At 42.6% G+C, this 22534-nt stretch overlaps 1 protein-coding gene across 1 annotated transcript in view; it reads left to right on the top strand.

The window, feature by feature from the left end:
• The first annotated feature begins 17738 nt into the window (after positions 1–17738).
• The window catches only part of setbp1 (SET binding protein 1), a 30081-nt gene continuing 25285 nt past the window's right edge, over positions 17739–22534 (top strand). Inside the window, exon 1 of the mRNA XM_067227942.1 lies at positions 17739–18140. Coding sequence (XP_067084043.1) covers positions 17739–18140 — 402 coding nt within the window. The remainder of the gene's footprint in view (positions 18141–22534) is intronic.

The following is a 22534-nucleotide window of genomic DNA, read 5'->3' as shown; positions in this document are numbered from 1 at the left end:
ACATTCGCAGCTCTGAAACAACAGGAAGCTAGTGAAGGGTTGTTTGAGGTGCGAAGGTTTAGCCCTGACAAACAAGGTTTGATTCTTGGAACTAATGGCTGATGATATCATATAAGAGTAACCTTATGCCTGACTAGCCCCTGACTCTGTGCCTAACTAATGAGTCCCATGATGATATGCTACAGTGTATTTAGGGGGCAGAAACTGTTAGCTGCCCCCTGTTAGCTGTTAGCTACAGATGCGAATCTGAAGACAGATAGACTAAAGGATAGACAGACAAACAGATGATATAGATTAGATCATTAATTAGATTATCAGATTAATTCAGAAATACATTGCACCATGGCGAGCTACATCCACCCCATAATAACTCAATGTTTACAATTAAGAACTGCTCCCACTTGATTGCCTGTATTTAGTATCCATGGAAACCTATCTGAACTGGTCAGAGTTTGTGCATTTGAAAGAGAAAGAGAGGAAGTGAGAGAGTGACATAAAAATATGGAGAGAGACAAAGAAAGAGAGAACAGTTTACTGATACAGTGTGCATTGATTGGCTGTTGGGGAGCAGCTGTTGACCTCTCACACTCAGGGGTCTCTTTATATCCATACTCAACCCCCAAGATCAATACACAGACACACACGAACATTACATTACATTTAGTGATTTAGCAGACGCTCTTATCCAGAGCGACTTACAGTAAGTACAGGGACATTCCCCCAAAGCAAGTAGGGTGAAGTGCCTTGTCCAAGGACACAACGTCATTTGGCACGTCCGGGAATCGAACTGGTAACCTTCAGATTACTATCCCGCTTCCCTAACCACTCAGCCACCTGACTCCCAAACACACATATTAACAGACACACCCAAACACACATGGGCACACATATACACACATACATGCAGACACACACACACACACACACACACACACAATGGTATTACAATACTGGTACCAAGGCTACAAATACGGAAATTGGAAACAAAGAGTACTGAAGCGAAACTTTCAGATATGTAGGCTACTTTACATACAAAGAAAGACAGGGCTCCCAAGTTTTATCCAAAGTTTAGCATGAGATTACCATTCCTCTCAAAGTTTGGATAAAAAAATTCTGGGCGACAGGGGGTGGGGGGGGGGCTGTGCTGGTGATATTTCTGATTGGCTGGTAGGTGGCATTTAACTCGAGACAACCTATGCCTTGTCCATGTATTGTATATAGCGAGAAAAGCTTACTTCTCAGCGTGAGAAATGGTTGAAATGCGTGAGTCTCACAGCAAATGTGTGAGACTTGAGAGCCTTGGAAAGATATTCAGAGGTACATGGCACACAAACTGTATGTGTCACCTGAACCGTAACCCTCATTGTACCTACTAGGGTTCCGGCTGGACAGCAACTAGCATTCTAGAGAAGACTAAATGTTTGGTCTGGTGTTTTCTCCACTGGTAGGGCCTCGAGGGCACTGTATCATGTTTTATCCACTGAAAGGGCACCCTAGAGAGCACCGAATCCTGCTTTCTCCACTGGTAGGGCACCCTAGAAGGGACTTTATCATGTTTTCTTGTACACCGGGCCACCGTGCAGGACCCTTTATCATGTTTAATCTACCATAGGGGCATCCTAGAGGGCACTTTTGCTAGCCTTAGCTTTAGTTAGGTGCAAACTAGATTGAGATTTTACTGTTAAACATTATCTGTGCATTTTACAAGTAACTGCGCCAGCTAGCTGTTACTTTCTTACCTACTGTCTGCCAAGATTTACCAATTGAAAAACGGCTTGTAAAATGTTTATTTTACATAAAGCTCCAAAAACTATTTTGCGCTCAAATAAAGGCCCAAAAAATTCATTCATTCGTTCATTTTGGACATCCGTAACTAGCATCACATCAAACACAGGGGGCGGGGGGGCCTTAAGCCTTGTTGCCCAGGGCACAGAAAATTGTTAATCCGGCCCTGCTGGGAGCATGTGCATGTTTGCTGGTATGGAACTGAATATTATTACACACTAGGCTGCTGTTCCATAGCAGTTCTGAATTAGTCTGCACGAAAGTGTGAGACTAAATTAACATGAGCGTGAAGCCAGATGCAAGAGCAAACCTCTTGGAGGCGATGTTGCGCCCCTCTCCTTCCTCGCCTACAATCTCCTCCTGGACGGACGGAGTTGAGCTGCAGCTACAGACTGTTCAGCGAGATCATTAACAGACACGACACTCAGCGAAGAAGAACGAGCGAGCGAACACCCTGATACAATACGGGGAGTGCAAACCGACTTAAAACCGCGCCTTTTGAGATCCATCAACACCATCGTCCGTTAAAACGGGTTTAACTGCAGGCTTGCCATTGACGTTTCCCGTTGGATTTGGGATTTCGGTCGGATGCATGCCGAGCGCAAACCGTTGGTTTTCACTGCAGTGTAACAGCTCTGTCTGATCCTCCCCCGAGTCACGGATTTGAGAGCGAGGGAAGCAGCCCTATGCAGCTCCCCGAGTGACCAGCGACCGACAAGTACACAGAGCGAGACAGATTATACCCCGCAGCATTGCACGTCGCCCCGCTAGCGAGACGGCACGAAGGCCCGGGCCGCTCTGTTCCTAGAACAGTTCAGCGTTGGAGAATTGATTTGATTTTCGCCTGCTATTTTGTTAGATCACCTTTTTCTCAACGGTGCCTGCTCTTGACGCCATTTTCCTCTGGGTTTTCTTTACCAAAAAAATCTTGCTCCATTTGACAGCTCCGTGGGAGGCTGTCATCCCATCCGTCGGTTGAGTTGGTGTGGCCAAATGGATTTTAAATTAGCTTGATGAAATATTTACACGATAGACTCGAGTGTGTGACAACATTAGACATGGGTAAGTACATTCGATAAATAACTAAATTTTTTGCACACTAGATTTCACCATCTCAAACAAACAATTGACGACATTGCTGTCAGTTTGTGTCGCATACATTTGAGCCTCCAAACATATTTGTGAGTACCTGTAACTTGTCACAAAGAGAGGAACCAATAAGGCATCGCTAGGCTACTGCGTTTCAATGTGTAAAACATTAACAGCAACTGTAGACATAGCCTAGGGATCAAGACTCGCGTGGTTACAGTTCACTTTACAGGTATGAACGTGCCAAACAAGCAAGGGACCAGTGAGATCACCTGATCTCTCTGCTCTGTCATAGCTCAAATCTAGATCTTCCATAGCTACACATTGCCTATTATAGCCACACCGGTTATAACCACACATGGTCTCTCATACCCCTGTCATATAGAACTACTCTTGCTCTGTCATAGCTACATCTGGCCATTTGTTTTGCTACACCTGGTCTGTTTCATAGCTACACCTGCTATGTTATAACAACACCCGGCCTGTTATAACTTCACCTATAATAATTGCACCTAGTTTGTTATAGCTACACCTGTTATAACCAAACATGGTTTGTTACAACCACACCTGTTCTGTTTTATCTACACTAGGTTTGTTAGACCTACACCTGTTATAACCACACCTGGTTTCTTATAACTACACCTGGTCTGTTATAACCACACCTGGTCTGTTGTAACTACATCTGACATAACTAAAGCTGGTCTGTTATAATTACACCTGTTATTACTAAACCTGTTATAACCACACCTGGTCTGTTATAACCACACCTGCTTTATTATAACCACACCTGGTCTGTTATAACCACACCTGCTCAAACCACACCTGCTCAAACCACACCTGGTCTATTATTGTTGCACCTGGTCGGTCATACCAACTACACCACCCTTCACCACACAGCACCACCCAACACCACACATCAAGCATCCAACACCACTCCACACCACACATCACCACCCACCCCAGACTTTACCATCTCACCAAACCCCACACTACACCCACCCCACGCCACACATCATTCCCCACCTCACCCCACACATCATCACACCCCACACTACCACCCCACCCCACACATCACCATCCAACACCACACCCTATCCACCCCACAGGTCACCCCCCCCAAACACATCAACACAAAACTACCCCTACAACATACCACACATCACCACAACCTCCCCCACCCCACACATTACCACCCCACAACTCCCCGCACACATCACATCAGGCGTGAGGAGATGTGAGGGAGGGGATTGAGGGCTAGTCTATGAGTGTTTTTAAACTCTATTTGTGAGTCTACAATTTGCTGCCTTAAAATACTGTCTCTGCCCTCTCTCTCTCTTTCTTTCTGTCCATCTCACTACCGTATTCTCTCTATCATACACAGATCTTACTCAGACATACAAATACATTTAACAAATTCATTAAATATGTTACATCAAAACAGTAATATTAAATTGAAAGCCCAAAATAGCACCGTTTGACACAAACAACAACAAGCCAGAGAAGTAGTATTGGAAATTCTTGGAATTTATTTATTATAAGTACTTAAATAAACATAAGGAAGGACAATGTTAGCCATGGCAGCTACAGTTAGGTCCATAAGTATTTTGACATTGACACAATTTTCATCATCTTGGCTCTGTATACCACCACAATGGATTTGAAATGAAACAATCAAGATGTGCTTTAAGTGCAGACTTTCAGCTTTAATTTCAGGGTATTTACATCCAAATCAGGTGAACGGTGTAGGAATTACAACACGTTTTATATGTGGCCCCCCCCTTTTTAAGGGACCAAAAATAATTGGACAAACTAACATAATCATAAATCTAATTGTCACTTTTAATACTTGGTTGCAAATCCTTTGCAGTCAATGACAGCCTGAAGTCTGGAACCCATAGACATCACCAGACGCTGGGTTTCGTCCCTGGTGATGCTCTGTCAGGCCTCTACTGCAACTGTCTTCAGTTCCTGCTTGTTCTTGGGGCATTTTCCCTTCAGTTTTGTCTTTAGCAAGTGAAATGCATGCTCAATTGGATTTAGGTCAGGTGATTGACTTGGCCATTGCAGAACATTCCACTTCTTTGCCTTAAAAAACTATTTGGTTGCATTCGCAGTATGCTTCGGGTCATTGTCCATCTGCACTGTGAAGCGCCGTCCTATGAGTTCTGAAGCTTTTGGCTGAATCTGAGCAGATAATATTGCCCGAAACACTTCAGAATTCATCCTACTGCTTTTGTCAGCAGTCACATCATTGATAAATACAAGGGAACCAGTTCCATTGGCAGCCATACATGCCCATGCCATAACACTACCTCCACCATGCTTCACTGATGAGGTGGTATGCTTTGGATCATGAGCAGTTCCTTCCCTTCTCCATACTCTTCTCTTCCCACCATTCTGGTACAAGTTGATCTTGGTCTCATCTATCCATAGGATGTTGTTCCAGAACTGTACAGGCTCTTTTAGATGTTTTTTGGCAAACTCTAATCTGGTCTTCCTGTTTTTGAGACTCACCAATGGTTTACATCTTGTGGTGAACCCTCCGTATTTACTCTGGTGAAGTCTTCTCTTAATTGTTGACTTTGACACAGATACGCCTACCTCCTGGAGTGTTCTTGATATGGCCAACTGTTGTGAAGGGGTTTTTCTTCACCAGGGAAATAATTCTTCTGTCATCCACCACAGTTGTTTTCCGTGGTCTTCCGGGTCTTTTGGTGTTGCTGAGCTCACCAGTGCGTTCTTTCTTTTTAAGAATGTACCAAACAGTTGATTTGGCCACACCTAATGTTTTTGCTATCTCTCTGATAGTTTTGTTTTGATTTTTCAGCCTAACGATGGTTTGCTTCACTGATGGTGACAGCTCTTTGGACTTCATATTGAGAGTTGACAGCAACAGATTCCAAACACAAATACCATACTTGAAATGAACTCTAGACCTTTTATCTGCTCCTTGTCAATGAAATAACGAACTCCCTTTATGAGGGAATAACATACACCTGGCCATGGAACAGCTGAGCAGCCAATTGTCCAATTACTTTTGGTCCCTTAAAAAGGGGGGGGGGGGCACATATCAAATGTATTGTAATTCCTACACCGTTCACCTGATTTGGATGTAAATACCCTGAAATTAAAGCTGAAAGTCTGCACTTAAAGCACATCTTGGTTGTTTCATTTCAAATCCATTGTGGTGGTATACAGAGCCAAAATGATGAAAATTGTGTCAATGTCCAAATACTTATGGACCTAACTGTATACACAGTAAAGCTACTTACTGTATATAGAGTCTGCTGGTGTGTGTGTGTGTGCAGGGCTTGAAATTGCAACCATTGTGGTGGCATATGCTCCCATAATATTATCTGTCCAACCTCAAAATATGTTTGGGAGCATTTGTGCGAGTGCAAATAATTGTTATGGTGCAACCTGTTTTAATTTATTTACAAAACACTATGTGTCTGCTGTGAGCTGATACATTAACCGGTCTACCATTCTATCCAGCGTTACAGTTAAACTTTTTTACATCTTTACGTTCCTAACTTTAATAAAGATTTTAGATTTGTTAAAATGAGCCATCAGTCACTTCATATCACTCCTTTCCGTTGTCACGTGACACGGAGCTAAGTCGTGCAAAAAAATTAAAGAGCTAAAAAGACAATATTAACATTTTTGGTGGGTGCTCCAAATTGTTTGCTGGTGCTCCTTACTTTTTATAGTTGGAAGCACCAGTGCTACCAAGTAATAACATTAATTTCAAGCCCTGGTGTGTGTGTGTGTGTGTGCAATTGCTTGTGGGCATGTTTGTGTGAAGCACAGAAAGGGGATGGAGGCTCAGGCTGAGGCTACAGTCTGGCGCTAGAGGCTAGGGGTAATCTGGAGGTCTGCAGGTGTTCTGTAATTTGGAGGTCTGCTTGTCTGCAAGTGTACTGTAATCTGGAGGTGTGCAGGTGGACTGGAGGTTTACAGATTGTGAAAATAACTCTGGTTACAGTCATTAGACTCTTTGACCTATCTTACTGGACACCAGAGCTGCGAGTGTGTCCTTGGGTGGAGTCTTTCTGACATTGTAGTACTGTCTCTTTTTGGTGTGTATAAGTGTGTTTGTGCGTGTATTAGTGTGTTTGTGTGCACGTGTGTGTGCGAGAGAGAAAAACTATGTGGCTGGCAGCTGTCTCCTGTGTTGCTTTCATTGCCCCCAGTCCCAGGATGCAGGCTGGCTTTAGCACATGCCTTCTGGCCAGTCAGCAGCCTGACATTTGGTCATTCACCACCACACAGGGTCACACACACACACATACAAATGCACCTACACATACACACTAGCTTTTTAGACTAGGTCACACACGGAGCGTTTGGACCAGCAACAGGTGTCTCTTTCTCCATCCAGCTTGATCTCAGCAGTACTAGTATGCGTGTGTATGTCTCTCTGTGTGTGTGTGTTCTAACATCATTATAATCCATAGAAATGTTTTAACTCTCAATGTAAACATGCAATGACACAGATGCATATGCGCATCACACAAACACACACACAGAGACAACACACAAGCACAAATCCTCGCACAAGCAGAGACCATAGAAATCATGTGGTAGTGATAAACTAGACCTCTAATATCTGTGGAGCATCAGACAGACAAACAGACAGATACTGTAGGCATACAGGCAGAAAGTCAGACAGGTAGGCAGACAAAAAGAAAGACATATAGACAAGTAAGCAAGTAAGCAGACAGGATAACAGACAGTCAGACACACAGGCAGACAGATATGCAGACAGACAGGCAAAATCGTCTTATTCTGGGTTAGCTGTGGTCTGGCATTGTCTTGTTCTAGTCTTGGTATGGCCTTGGTGTAGTCCTGTTCTAGTGTTGTTCTAGTCTTGGTATAGCATCGGTGTAGCCCTGTTCTAATGTTGGGGAGTGTCCTGTACTAGTCTTGGTATAGCCTTGGTGTAGTCTTGTTCTAGTGTCGGGGAAGTCCTGTTCTAGTCTTGTTCTAGTTTTGGTGGTAGGCTTGGTTCTGTCTTGGTCCAGTTGTGTTCTAGTCTTATTCTAGTGTTGGTGTAGCTCTGTTTTAGTGGTGCAGTAGTAGTCTTTTGTAGTCTTGGTCCAGTATTGTTCTAGTCTTGATGTAGTCCTGTCTTGGTCCAGTCTTGTTCTAGTCTTGGTCCAGTCTTGTTCTAGTCTTGGTCCAGTCCTGTTCTAGTGTGTGCATAGTCTTGTTCTAGTCTTGGTCCAGTCTGGTTTCAGTATTGGTGTAGTCCTGTCCCTGGTTTATCCTCAACTAGCTCTAAGCTCCTGCTTGTCAGACCCACCCAGACGACATTTCAGGGTGATAGATCTGGAAGCTGGAGAACACTGTTGTGTGTATGTACAATTCCTAGACTGCTAAAGGCGAGCCTACCGTAGATATGTGTGTGTTGTATTTATACCGATTTAAAAAATCTGTTGAGATGGCTCTATTGGTCCATGTTGTGTATCTGTGTTAGTGCAAGGTTGTACCAATGACACCTTTCTATAGAAAGCGGAAATAGTAGACTGGATTTATGGCTTTCAGTCCTCGATAGCAGTGTCTATGTGTGTGCACATATGTTTGTGCCCTTGCGTGTGTGTGTAAAACAGTTCAGACGCAGTTTTTTTCCAGACCAGCTCGTAAACCACATCTGGAGAAAGAATTTAGATTCCTTTCCTCCTCCCTCCTTTCCTCCCTCCCTTCTTCTTCTTCTTCTTCTTCTCTCTCTCTCTCTCCATCCCTCTCTCTCTGCAAGATCTTCTCCTTTCTTGCTCTCAGAAAAGCAAAGAACACCAATCAGCTTCTTTATGTTTCTTTGCCATCCTCCAGCTTGATCTCTCCACAGCAAATTGTGATAGGGAGGGAAGGAGGGAGGAAGGGTGGAGCAATAAGGGGTTAGCCATGTGTGGAGTTACTTTATAACTTTGTAGTAGTTCAGTGCCCATGCCTGTGATACAGCCAGTGATTAAGTCTGTTATTAAAACAATTAGTTCAGTGTAGGGCTGTCAACGAATATTATATATTCTAATATATATTCGAATAGTGGTTAAAAACAGAAATTCGAATGTGAAAATTAATATTCGAATGTTAAAAAAAAACACAACCGCAGCAGCAGCGGCGCGTCTGTCTGCTTTGCGGGTGGGCGCTCGGCCGCGCGCCTCAGCGTCACTGAACAGTTGACTTGCGTGGAAGATGGCAGAAAGTGCAGAACCCAGCTTGACCGCAGCAGAGAAAGTGATTGTAACCCCAAAATATCTAAAGAGTGATGTCTGGAAATATTTCAGATTTTGGTTAGTTGATGGTAAACTTGTTGAGCCTACAGCTAAAGTAGTGTGTAAGCTATGTAAACTAGAGTTAGCTTACCATTCAACAACTAGCAACTTGAGGCTACATCTCCATGCCACAGCACAGCTGCTCGGAGCGTTTAATGTCGGTTCTATACTGTAAAACTTCAATGAATGTTAATAATATTTGTTTCAATCACTGAATAAAGCCTGACATATTTGGGACAAGAATCGCGACCTTAAATTGCTTGCACAAAACTCTTGATCAGAACTCAGCATTTGTTTATTGTAGTCGTTCATTTTACACCGCTATGCGCCGAGAGCGCGACGGTGCGGGAGAGAGAGAGAAAGAGTGAGTGTGTGCGAGCGAGAGGCCAAGGTCTGCGGTCTTGGCCATTAGTTAATTTACTTCTTTTTGTGTAAGTAATATGTTGTTAAATATGTTTAAACTTAAATAAATTAGGCCTACCTACAGTATACAAGTAGTTGTATCCCGTTGTATTAATTTGTCCTGTTATTGACGTGCCTAATGGGCAACTAGAAATTCGAATATATTCGAATATATGTTTTTTAAAGGGAATATTCGAAAGTCATTTTTGACCGATTTTGACAGCCCTAGTTCAGTGACACACAGACAAACACACACACAAACACAGATTCCCTGAATTATAGATAGAAGTATAGACAGGGCCCGTCGCGGCTCTAGCTAGTGCAGTACTATTTTTACAAAAACACCTCAGTTTGTAAACCAGGGATATAGTCCTCAGGAGTGTTGCATTAGCCTATTTTGTTTATTGCCTACATATGTAATTGTCAGTAGTGTTTACACTGAATTACAGTTTTTCCTCAATCGACACATACAAATTGTCAAATGTGTAACTTTGTTCTCTAAACCCCACACCTTTAATGCAATTGACCACTAAACTATGACTTTGCTTGTTCCTCTATTTAACAAAACTCTTCTTACAGTCTGTATTACCAACATGCATACCAATTTTTATCTTCGAAGGATCTTTCACATGAATCAACATTTCATGATAGAACAAGAATAACAACTTTTCCTTTGCACTAAAGTACAAGAAGGAATCAGAAATGCAGCAATTTGTATATCCTCAATATCCTCAATTTATTCTGTATCTTTGTGTTACATACCTGTGGTGTCAGCAAGTGAAAGTTACGTCCCAAGTATATTCAGGACATAGAAATGTGGGGACCTCTGAATGTCCTAATTATAATATTCAGTAATGTTATAGAAGTTGCCTGAACGTACATACGGGATAGGATAGGATGTTATAGGTACATTCATAACATTCCCCATTTACACATTTTGAATGTACCTATTATGTATAATGACCCAAAACATCACAAATGTCTCAGTTACCTTTCTTGTTAGATGGGCACTTCTGTTTCGCTGACGGTGCAAAGAGTTTTGACATTGTGATTTTGACAAAATTGTAAATTTTGACCAATGCATATAAGCAATTGAAAAAAAAAAAATATATTTGCTTTCTTCCAGCCTGCTAGCTAACCAATTAGTCAAGTGCCATGTCATTATCAACTCCACTTACCATCGACGTTCTTTCTTTTTAAGATGAACAAAGATAGGTGTAATTGTCATTATCTCCTTCATGTACCAACTCCTCTTGACTTTGTTCCATTGACTATTCATTCAAATTTTGAGAACTAGTGCACAGAGCCCATGATGCAGTCTGTGCTTAAGATGTGAGTGAAACACACAAATACAGATTCCTTGAACTATAGATAGTGCATAGTGCCCGTGATAAAATTGGTGGCACACACACAGATTCCTGGAATAATAGATAAGGCACAGTGACCGCAATGATGTTGGTGACACACACAGATCTCTGGAATTATAGATAGACAGTGCAGTTCCCATGATGCAGCTGGTGATGACAGTTCTCAGTGGTTTTGGTACCTATATTTCTCAGATCACAATTGAAATTCTCTGAAGTACTTGTTCAACCTCCACATCCATTCTAGTCAAATTTCCAATGCTGTGGTAGCCTACATTCATGCAGATGATTATGTAGCCTTCATTTGTCAGCTGTTTCCTATGTTATGTTGAATTATGTTGACAATTTTCTTTATTGGTTCTATGTTAAATTGTCTTACCACCAAAAACAGTTTAACATTTAGTTCATAACTAAAGTCATTACTGGCACAATGGTTGAGCCAGTTGTCATAATTGTAGGCCTAATTCACCATACAGTGCTTTTTCAGGCAGTTTTTACATCAATAAACACATTCATTTATGTAATAGAATTCACTGATGTATACTGAAAGTATATCCACTTTATATTGTGGTTCTGTTCGCTAGCCAACCCCCTTGAAAGCAGCTGATTATTGGTTGAAAAAGCTAATTAGCTTCTAAATAACGAAACAGAATTTCCCCATTTTCCTTACTACGCTTAGTTTTATTTAATTGCAAATGCCTTTGTTAATTGCATTAGTTCATCGGTTCCAAAACTGGGGTAACTGGGTAAAATTAATTTTTTATTAATTATTTTGAGCTCCTGAGCTCAAACGCTCCTTTTGAAAACGCAAATCAAATGTTCTGATTCACATTTGATTTGCGTTTTCAAAGTCAAAAAAATAAATATAAAATAAATTTTCAAACAGAGCCATAAATAGACATGAAATCTTAAATAGTTTAAATAGCCAAGTCGCACAGCAAAATAATTACACTGCGAAAAATAGCTACAGGTAGTGACGTATAGTCAAAACGGTTTGCTCCCTCGTCAGAATTTCACTTTCTGATGACCTGTGTAGGGAAGCAGGAGCTCGTTTGATTGCTGCACGAACATGGACAAGTGGTTGAAAATAGTTAATCCCCCGTCCAGAGAGACACCATCGGCTTCTACAATCGAGGATTAACCTGCTGGTGACAGCAACCCAGGTTGCTCTTATGAGTTCTTGGATCAGGGTGCAAGCAGCAGTACATTTGTTGCTAGCCAAGCTACTAGCTAGCATTGTGACAGTGAGTCTGATGCAGAGCTTCGACCTCCTGGTCGTATTGGTTGTATTGCTAATAAAACTCTGTTTGATCTAAACTTCCATCCTAGTCCTCTGAAATCCCTGACAATTTCACAGTTTCAAGTGTTATAGGCTGTATATGTGGGCGGGGGGAGGGGGCGGGGCGGCGGTTACAAACATGAAGAAAAAAAACGAGGGGGTAAGTAGATGGAGATTGAATGTCTGAAGGGGTACGGGACTGTACAAAGTTTGGGAACCACTGCATTAGTTCAATCGCGGAAGGCTACTTAGGCAGTTTTGACATCAGTAAACAGAGCCGTGGCCAAAAGTATTGGGAGGGACATACATTTTGTGTTTGCAAAGCTTGCTGGGCCTTGGCATAAAATGACTGCTAAAATAATTTCAGTAAGTCATATCATCAGCACAGGGCAAAGTATGAACTAGTTCTAGCCAGGTGAAATCACTCTATCATTGGGTGTGCTTTGCCTTCGGCAAGGGGACAACCTTTGTTCTCTCATATATATATTATTCTTTTTATTGTTTCTTTTCGCACCCCTAAGGATGCCTCAATATTTGGACTACATTGACAACGTTGATGTCAAAAGGTTCGTCTTGGTAGCGATTGCGTTGCTTGTATTTTTATTTACTTTCCGTTGCACGGTTTAAGTTGAAATTCAGTTTTTGTGGCGAAAAGTGAAGCTAACGGTGGCTAACTTGCTAGCCACAGTTCACTGACGTCACGTCACTAGCGTCACCATTTTTTTTTTTCATTTTCATATTTTCGGAAACAGTAGTCTGCAGCTGAGGCGTTAGCATCATGACATTAGCCTCTGTTGCCCGGGTGACACATGCGACAGCGGTCTGTGATACATATGTTTTCAGTCGTTAAAATAAACATTCTTCACAAATAAATGTTAGTTTTGGATTTATTAGGCTATGACATTAGATTCCAAGTAAACGATTTGTAACGCCACAAGCAAAGAGGCCATGGTGATAGTTAGCTCTACTCATTTACCGTTGTGATAGCCTAGCTTATGATATACACTGATATTATTAGGCTAGCTTAGCTAGAGCTAGTAGATCTACTTTCGGAAACAGTAGTCTGCTATTTCACAGAGGAGTTAGCCAGACCGCTTCGGGGAGGTAGGCTACTGTAAAATATAGAATTTCTACCTTGTTAGCTAGTCTTCCGTTCCAGACCGCTTTAATGAGGTACTGTACAATTCGTCCAGCCACCATAGTGCCGTAGTGGTAGCCAGTTAGCTCTAGCTATATAATAAAAATCTAGTCTAGTAAGCTCGTCTCTGCGCTGTTGGTCAGCTAGAATACAATGTGATTCTTTACAGTCAAGTAAGTGAAATGTTCGGTTTACATACACATTACAACAGACCAGAGTGGTTTAAAGATGCCTTTTCCATTGATACGTCTCTGAGCTTGCTTTTAAATAACAGAAAACATTAATATAATGACGTTGATAAATTTAGATGCTTTTATGAATCAATGTCCTACCACATGAGAAACACGGTCCTACACATAGTTAATTAGACAAATGCAATATTAGACGCCCCATAGCCTACAATTGACCCTTTAAATATAGCAAAGATGGGTGTTCATGTGCAACAAGTGCCCTCCAGAGGATTAAGGAGTTGAAGAAGCAGATGCTGTGTCTTTCTCTTGTTGGGCAACCAACAAGTTGTTTATATCTGATTACAATTTACTTTCTAATTTTCCTCCTGAGCGCTGCATCTTCATGAGCTACATTTGGCCTCCTTCTCTTCCAACCAACCAGTAACACCACTCCTCCATCTGAGTGATAGATGTAATTTTTACAAAATTATTATCAAGGGAACATAATGGTCAGAACTGCAGTCATACACTTAAATGCTTTTGAAATATGTCCCATTGTGTCTACCTGTGTGTGAGACCTTTGCTATGTCTGGTTTGCTGAGGTGGACAGTCTGGAAAAGTATATCTAAGAAGTTGCACATGGACACCAGGAGCCTCATGTATAAACGTTGTGTACGCACAAAAAGCTTCCGTACGCTGGTTTTCGCGCACACTTTGTGATGTATAAAGATTTACTTGACGTGAGAATGTGCGGGCCATCACGGAAAGTTTTGAGCAGACGTGAGAATGGGCGGACCGTCCGCAAAGTCTTGTCTGGCTCTGTAACATGGCGAATTCTAACTGAAAAGTGCAGAAACTCACCAAACATTACAAAATAAAGTTTCCACTACTACATTTATGATGTAGACTATTCAAAAAACATAAAAAATAAAAGTTTGATCATTAATGTGTATGATCACATCAAAACCCAAAACGAGAAATGCTATATAGCCTTCTGTTTAATCCGCCACCACTTAATAACTAAACTTGAGGGTGTCAAACGAACGACAAAATCCCTCAGGAAATGCATGTCACGCTAACCCTATAGCTGCCATGCTGTTAAGATGCGCCACCACTCGTTTCTTAATTTAAAGTTTTACATCGGACCATTTCTTCTTAATTTCTGCCATGGTCTGGTTCTCTGAACCCACAGCATTTATGGCCCTATAATAATAATCATTTTATTTGTAATGCAACTTACATTTAGCTAAATCTCTAGTGCTAAAGGTTAAAAATAAGAAAGGGCTTAAATAGTGACAGTTTTCCACTCCGCCGACTTTCTTTTGTCGCTAATACCTGATGACAGGCCGCCAAACAGGACACATTTTCTCGCCTCCACCTCTGTTGTCAGAACCTCGATCTCACAGTCACCGTATTTCTTCGAATAAACGCCACGGCGTTTAACGTTCCTTTTTGGTGCGGCGTTTATACGAGGGTGGCGTTTATTCGAAGAAATACGGCAATTCAGACAAAGAAATGACCTCAGGAGCGCATTTATAGTTCATCTGCATATTCATTTATGGGAGGAGGCAAGGCGGGGTCAGTGGCTCGTTCACGTGCGATCAATCTCACGTTGATTGTTATTTATAATGGAAAGGTGCGCAGGACCTGGCGTACGACCGGTTTTATACATGTGAATATTTCTGTGCGTAGGTACTTTTCGAGTTTTGGCCGTACGCCATCTTCTGGTATGAAAGCTGCGCAATCCTTTATACATGAGGCCCCAGATATTGTATAAGAAAAACTTAATGGGTGGATTTTGATTGACAATTTGTCTGTAAAAAGTACACCATAACATTTAGCCAATTTAAGACTTGCATGTAATTTGTCACATTAAAGAGATTTCTCAATCCTATGCTTGTGTGGTTTGTTTTTCTTTGCTGTTTAAAATCAATGTAAAAACACACTGAATGGTTGACACCAGGAGACTATCCCTTACAAAAAAGAAGTATACTTCAAGTTTAATTTGTAAGTATACTTAAGTATAAAAAGTATACTATTATCATGGTACCTAAAGTATACTAGCAGTGTACTTATTTATATACTATTTTTGTACTAAGTCAACTGAATTGGCCCACTTTTTAGGTCATTTAGTACACTTTAAAGTACACTTATAGTGTATTTGAAGTTTACTTTTGAATACTGTAAAGTAGCCTGTGTAGTGCACTTTTAGTTTATGAAGTATACTTCCTAAAGTACTTCAAAGTATACCTTTGAATACTCTAAATTCATGAAGTTACATTTGTATTTCGAACAAACGGCAAATTTATCAGCAAATTTTAACACTATTTAGCGCCTTGCATCATGGGAATTGAGCAGCCAATGAGCCACGCTATCTTCATTTTTTCACGTTGTTATTTCGTTCTTCAGTCAGTTTGACAGTATAATCTTCAAATGCATAATGCAACCCTTCTGTCTGCTTCTTTCTCAAGTAGTTTTTTCGTTTTTTCCATTAACACTCCAATTGATAATTGATGGATGGATGGATGGATGGTATAAGAGTATAGGGCTTCAAAATGTTTTGTCCGTAATTAAGGTTACAGCTTCAGTAACAAAAAAGATTCAATGTGCAATGCATAATACATTTTCCTAGACGTATATTTTTTAGATGTATCTAAAAAATTTAACTTGTAATGTACTTTAAAAGTATTTTGACTGTTTTAGCTGTATAATGAAAGAAAACGTAGCCTACATCCTACTCCAGAAGAAATGTATACAATTTTCTGTTTCAAAGTATACTTCTTATAAGTATATCAAAAGTGAACTATTTTCTAAGTATACTTCTTAAAAGTATATCAAAAGTGAACTAAGAGTGTACTATAAAAATTTTTGTACACTTATAGTATACTTTAATATACTTTTTTTCTTCTAAGGGATGGCAGCTGGGGCAGCCGCAAGCACACCCTCTCTCTAGTTCTGATTGGATTTTAAGAGCAGATTGACTGCTGTAAAAGAGGGGACTATTTGCATATATTGAAAATCTTCGCCCCCAAAAAGCTTAAAAAAATATGAAATGTGCCTTATTGTATTCCAGTATTCTATAGAAACATGTGAAAACATTTGACTCAAATACTGACCTAGCAAACTTTGCAAAACACAACATTTGTCATTGCCAAAACTAATGGCCACGACTGTAGTTCTGTTAGCTGAATATCGGTTCCTATTTTCATTACTACGCTTAGTTTCATTTTAATTGGGAATGCCTATGTTAATCGCATTAGTTCAATTGCGGTAGGCTACTTAGGCAGTTTTGACATCAGTAAATACATTCATTTATGTAACAAAATTATTTGATCTATAGCCTACTGAAAGTATATTCACTTTATATGGTCGTTCTGTTAGCTAGCCAGCCCCTTTGAAAGCACCTGAATATCAGATTTCCCTATGTTCCTTACTAATCTAAGATTAATTTAATTGCGAATGCCTTTGTTAATCGCATTAGTTCAAAATATTTACTTTGCGGAGTGTCCGGTTCTCGAGATTTTAGTAGAAAACTTGCTGCAGACCAGAGGACCAATCTGAGAAAAGGGGCTGGGATACGAAGAGCAAGCCAAAATGGCAGCAAATGCTTTGATTATTTGATGTCAAATGCTTATCCAAACAATGTCAGTCGCACGTTGGATTTTAAAGAGGACACATGCAGAATATGAACTTTGCAGAGTGCCCTGTTCTTGAGCTGATCGTGGGAAACCCATTCTAATTTGTACACACACACACAGAGAGAGATTCCTGGCATTATTAGAGAGATGTTACGGAAATCATGCAAGTTTGTCAAACTTAGCAACTAGGCCTATTAGTTAAAATAGCATTTTGTAAGCCGCAGGGGAGTACCCTAGCGGGCAGTGGTCTGCTTTGCATGTTAAAAAGCTGCAAATTTTATATTGCTCAAATACATTGTCCTGTATTTGATATCGCCCTGTTCTCATTCTCTCCCTGTCTCTCGCACTTTCTCCCCCTCCCTCTCTCTCTCTCTCTCTCTCTCTCTCTCTCTCTCTCTCTCTCTCTCTCTCTCTCTCTCTCTCTCTCTCTCTCTCTCTCTCTCTCTCTCTCTCCAGCCTATCTGTGGATGGTACCTGTGGGTCTACCAGCCCAGCACCAGTAGCTGACCCTACTACACAAACCCAACAGACTCTCTGCACTTCTATTGGCTGGCAGCTACTGCTTCACCTTTCCTGATTGGTTCTTGCAAGAGCATTGATGGAGCCAAGGGATCTGGTTGGCTCAGTCCGATTGAAGGAGGTGGAGTTCGAGGAAGGCAGGGCGGTGCCGAATCAGGAGGACCAGGAAGTAATTGGCTTGGTGCAGGGGGACGATGTAATCGACCACATCATCGGTGAACGCTGGGCTACCTCTGGGGAGGGGCTAGAGGAGCCAGGGGAGGGACTTGAGGAGCAAGAGTTTTCCATTAAGGAAGCCAGCTTCCAGGAAGGTAGTCTGAAGTTAAAAATACAGACCACCAAGCGGACCAAGAAGCCCCCCAAGAGTCTGGAGAACTACATCTGTCCTCCTGAGATTCGCCTGATAGGAGAGAGAGGCCCGCGGGGGGGCCGGGGGGGGCGACTGGGACAGGAGGAGGAGCGAGGGCCGCCCAGGAAGAGGGTAAGAAAACTTCCTGTTTCGCTGTGGCATTGGGTTTAGTCGGAATCATCAGGAAAAGGCTTACTGTCCAGACCTGTCGAGCTGGTATCACTCTCTGGGCCCTATTTTAACGATCTGAAACGCAAGTATCAAAACGCAAAGCGCAAGTAACTTTGTGGGCGGGACTCCGGCGCGGTTGCTATTTTGCCGGCGGCATAAATGACTTTGCGTCTGGCGCAAGTCTAAAATGGGTTGGTCTGAAGTAGATACATTACTAATGGGTGTGGTTTGGGCGTAACGTGCAATAAACCAATCAGAGCCTCATCTCACATTCCCTTTAAGAGCAGCGCTTGTTCCATGGCGGATTGCTATTATAACGGCGGATTTGCCAGGTGCACGCCAGGAGCGGTTTACAGCCGAGGACACCGACGTTCTCGTCAGGGCCGTAAAAGATAGAGAAGTGACATTGTATGGGAAAGGCAGAGCAGTTTTCTCATTGCACTTAGTTGCCCACTCATGCTGCTCCTTCAAATTCTTATTCTTATATATTTTGTATTTTTTAAATTGTTATATTTTTTTATTGTTTAGTTCTTACAATTAGTTTAACTATTGTTTTACTCAATTTAAGACCCGTATATGTTTATTGTTTGCACCTTCCTGCCACAGTAAATTCCGTGTTTGTGTAACATAGGCTACATGGCGAATAAACCGAATTCTGATTCTGATTCTGATGGGCATGGGAGAAGAAACCTACCCACATAGCTTCGGTTAAACAGGCATGGGAGGAAATTGCCACAGTTGTTCCAAATCAAGTTCACATACATAGAGATTTCTCATGAAAATCTTTTTAATCATTGACATGAAAGAAATGTAACACAGCAAGCCATAGGCTACAATAAATCAAAACAATGAAGAAGACCCTGGCTTCACCAGCAGTGCGCATGGGCCAAGCTTGTGCCCTTACGTTTTTCCTGGTCTGTGGCGGAATTGTTTTTCTGAAACAGCAAAATAGCACCAGGGAACGTTTGCACTGGAACACGCCTCCTTTTTTCGCTGAACCGCCCCCAGGAGCGCAAAGTCATTCCCTAATTTACCGACGTGCTTCTGTGGAGGGAAAAGTCCGCTTTGCGTCGAGTGCTAACTAGGAATGATACTTGCGTCGTTGACAAAGTCAATTGCGCTGGGTGCAAGATAGGGCCCTCTGTCTCTCTCTTTCTGTCTGTATCTTTCTTCCCCCCCTCTCTCCTACTCACTTCAGCTCTCAGCAGCTCATTCGCTTCCTTGGCAACATAGGGTCAAAGTTCGCCACGTAATTGAAACCAGTCATGACTAGCTGAGAACACGCACACGTACACACACATACACACACAGGAGCTGAGAATAGGGCTGACATCAACATGTGACAGCTGGTCTCTGCTCTATCCATTTGTGGTCACAAACCTCTCTCTTTTCCCTACCCCACACCTCCACCCCACCTCTCTCTCTATAAGAAACTGAAATAATACAGTTACAAATGTACCATATGCTGTGTGTGTGTGTCTAACAGTCAGAAAGGTCAATGGGGACCTGAAGTGTTTGCAGAGTTGTATTACACCATGAGTGTGTCTAAGCCTCTAAGGTGATATCATGACATTCTGACAGCCCATTGTTATGATCAAGGGACTGTCTGTCTGTCTGTTTGCCTGTCTGTCTCTCTTCCTACCTGTCTGTCTGTCTATTTTTATTCATGTCTGTCTGCCTATCAATCTGTCTGCCTGTTTGTTTCTGCAACTGCACGTGTGTTGGATCAGTTTCAGCCTCGCAAACCCATCATTCTCTGTGTCCCACCCTCCCCCTCTCCTTCCATCCCCCTCTCCTTCTATCCCTCTATCACCTGCCAGGCCAAAAGCCTATCAGTGTAATGCAGACGGGGGCACTGGAGAGGAACAGGTTAAAGAGAGTGTGTGTGTGTGTGTGTGGTGTTTGGGTTAAATGCTGTCTTTGTGGTGGTGGTGGTGTGCGGGGCGGGGGAGGGGTATCAGTTGGGGGGTTCTGGCAGGGAGCAGATGGACAGCTTCTCAGTTGTATTGTGTCTGGAGCTTCTGCTCTTTCTCTCTCCCTCTCCCTTTCTCTCTCTACATCTTCCTCTCTTGCTCGCTGTGTCCCTCTCTCTCTATCCATCCCACTCTCTACATATTCCTCTCTTGCTCACTCTATCCCTCTCTCTCCATCCCTCTCTCTACATATTGCTCTCTCTCTCTCCCTACCTCTCTCCCTCCCTCTCTCCCTCTATTTCTCTTTCCCTCCCTCGTTCTTTCTCTCCCTCTTCCTTTCTTGCTCTCTTTCTCTCGTTGTAGAGTGGCAGATGGTGGTGGAGATGAGGCCAGAGTGTGAGTAGGAGGGAGGGATGTAACAGGGGAGGTAGGATGGGAGGGAGGAGGGGGAGACAGGCATATGGAGAGCCTGGTTAAGGGGCCCCCCCTTAGAAGGGGAGACACAAAAAGAGAGGGTCACTAAGGGGGACTCTAACGGAGAGAGAGAAAGAGGGGGTGGGGGGCTCTGGAGAGGGTGAGAGCAGAAAGGAAGCCGTACACACACACACACTCACATCGAGCTATGATATGTGAGATTGTTACCCTGGTTATCTGTCCAGGCCCCAGAAGGTGCCAAACAGTTTCTTAATGCAGTTCTCTATCTGTGGACAAAGATAAGACCTAGCTTCTCCACACTTCTAGGGGATGAGTTTGTTTATTTGTGTGTGTGTGTGTGTTAGCGTGTTATTTTGCCTGTTCTGGCAGTGGTCTGACGCATGTATTGTCTTTACAAACCTTCTCAGTGTTCTCCAGGCTGAGTGTGTGGTTTGTGTATGTGCTTTTGATGTGAGTATTCATCCCCTGTTGGGATGGCGGTTGGTGACCTGTGGGACTTGATGAGCTCCTAAAAGTGATTGTGTGTATTCATGTGTGTATATGTCTGTGTGTATGTATGTGTGTGTCTGCCTGTCTGTGTGTTTTCTGTGTGTGTGAGTGTGTGTGTGAGTGTGTTGTTGGGGTCAGATGGCTGAGCGGTTAGGGAGTCAGAAGGTTGTTGGTTCGATTCTCGGCCGTGCAAAATGACGTTGTGTCCTTGGGCAAGGCACTTCACCCTACTTGCCTCGGGGGAATGTTCCTGTACTTACTGTAAGTCACTCTGGATAACAGCATCTGCTAAATGACTAAATGTAATGTAAATGTGTGCGTATGTGTGTCTATGTGTGTGTGCCTGTCAGTATGTGTTTCTGCGTGTGGGTCTGAATATCTATGTGTGTGTGTATTTGCGTGTATGTGTGTATCCATTTGTCTGTATATGTCTGTGTGTGTCTGTATGTGTATTTCTGCCTGTGTGTGTGTGTGTGTGTATGCATGTGTCTGTATGTGTGTGTATGTGAGTGTCTTCCTGTCAGTATGTGTATCTGAATGTCTGTATGTGTGTATCCATGTGTCTGTATGTGTGTGTCTGCCTCTCTGTGTGTTTTTCTGTGTGGGTGTATGCATGTGTGTATGTGTGTCTGCCTGTCAGTATGTGTCTCTGTGTGTGTGTGTCTGAATGTCTATGTGTTTGTGTGTATGTGTGTATTTGTTCAGATGAATCTCAAAGCTCTTCTTAGCCTCTGGACTGTGTTTCAATGTGTTTGAGGGGGGATGGGCAGATACAAGGCTGAGTGTGTGTGTGTGTGTGTCTGTGGTTGTGTGTCTGTGCATTTGATGGGGGGGGGGGTCTCTGAGTGATTTAGCACCACTGAAACACCAGCTGTCCATCTGCCCCCCCCCCCCCCCCCCCCCGTTCAACAAACACGTACATACACACATCCATGTCTCTCTCTTTTGCTCTCTCTCTCTCTCTCTCTCTCTCTCTCTCTCTCTCTCTCTCTCTCTCTCTCTCTCTCTCTCTCTCCTTCTCTCTCTGTCTCTCTCTCTCACACACACACACACACACACAAACAGCCATCTCACACCTTGTCTCTGTGTCTCTCTTTCACACACATGCAAACGCACGCACACCTAAACATACAGACATTCTCTCTGTCTCTGTCTCGCACTCTCTTTTTCTCACTCTCTATCTTTTTCTCTCTCTCTCACACACACACACATCCTGAACCTCATCCAGCAGTGCTACCTCTCACTGAGAGAACAGGGCTGACACACAAAGACACACAGAGATACAGAGACACCATGTTACACAAAGAGAAGGACTGCTTCCTAATCAGCTGGGCTTCTGCTGTGTGCTGCGGACAATGAATGACTATGCAAGGTCAGTCCTGGTGAGGGCTCAGTCACACAAACACACACAAAAACACACATCAACACATTCCCATCACCAAACACACACACACTGCTAGATGAAGAGAGGGAAAGTCAACTCTGACCCTGTGTGACCATAGGGCAGAGGGAGGTGGA

The sequence above is a fragment of the Osmerus mordax genome, chromosome 24 (assembly GCF_038355195.1).
Source record: "Osmerus mordax isolate fOsmMor3 chromosome 24, fOsmMor3.pri, whole genome shotgun sequence".
Classification (NCBI taxonomy): domain Eukaryota; kingdom Metazoa; phylum Chordata; class Actinopteri; order Osmeriformes; family Osmeridae; genus Osmerus; species Osmerus mordax.
This window is presented reverse-complemented; position numbering and strand designations above follow the sequence as displayed.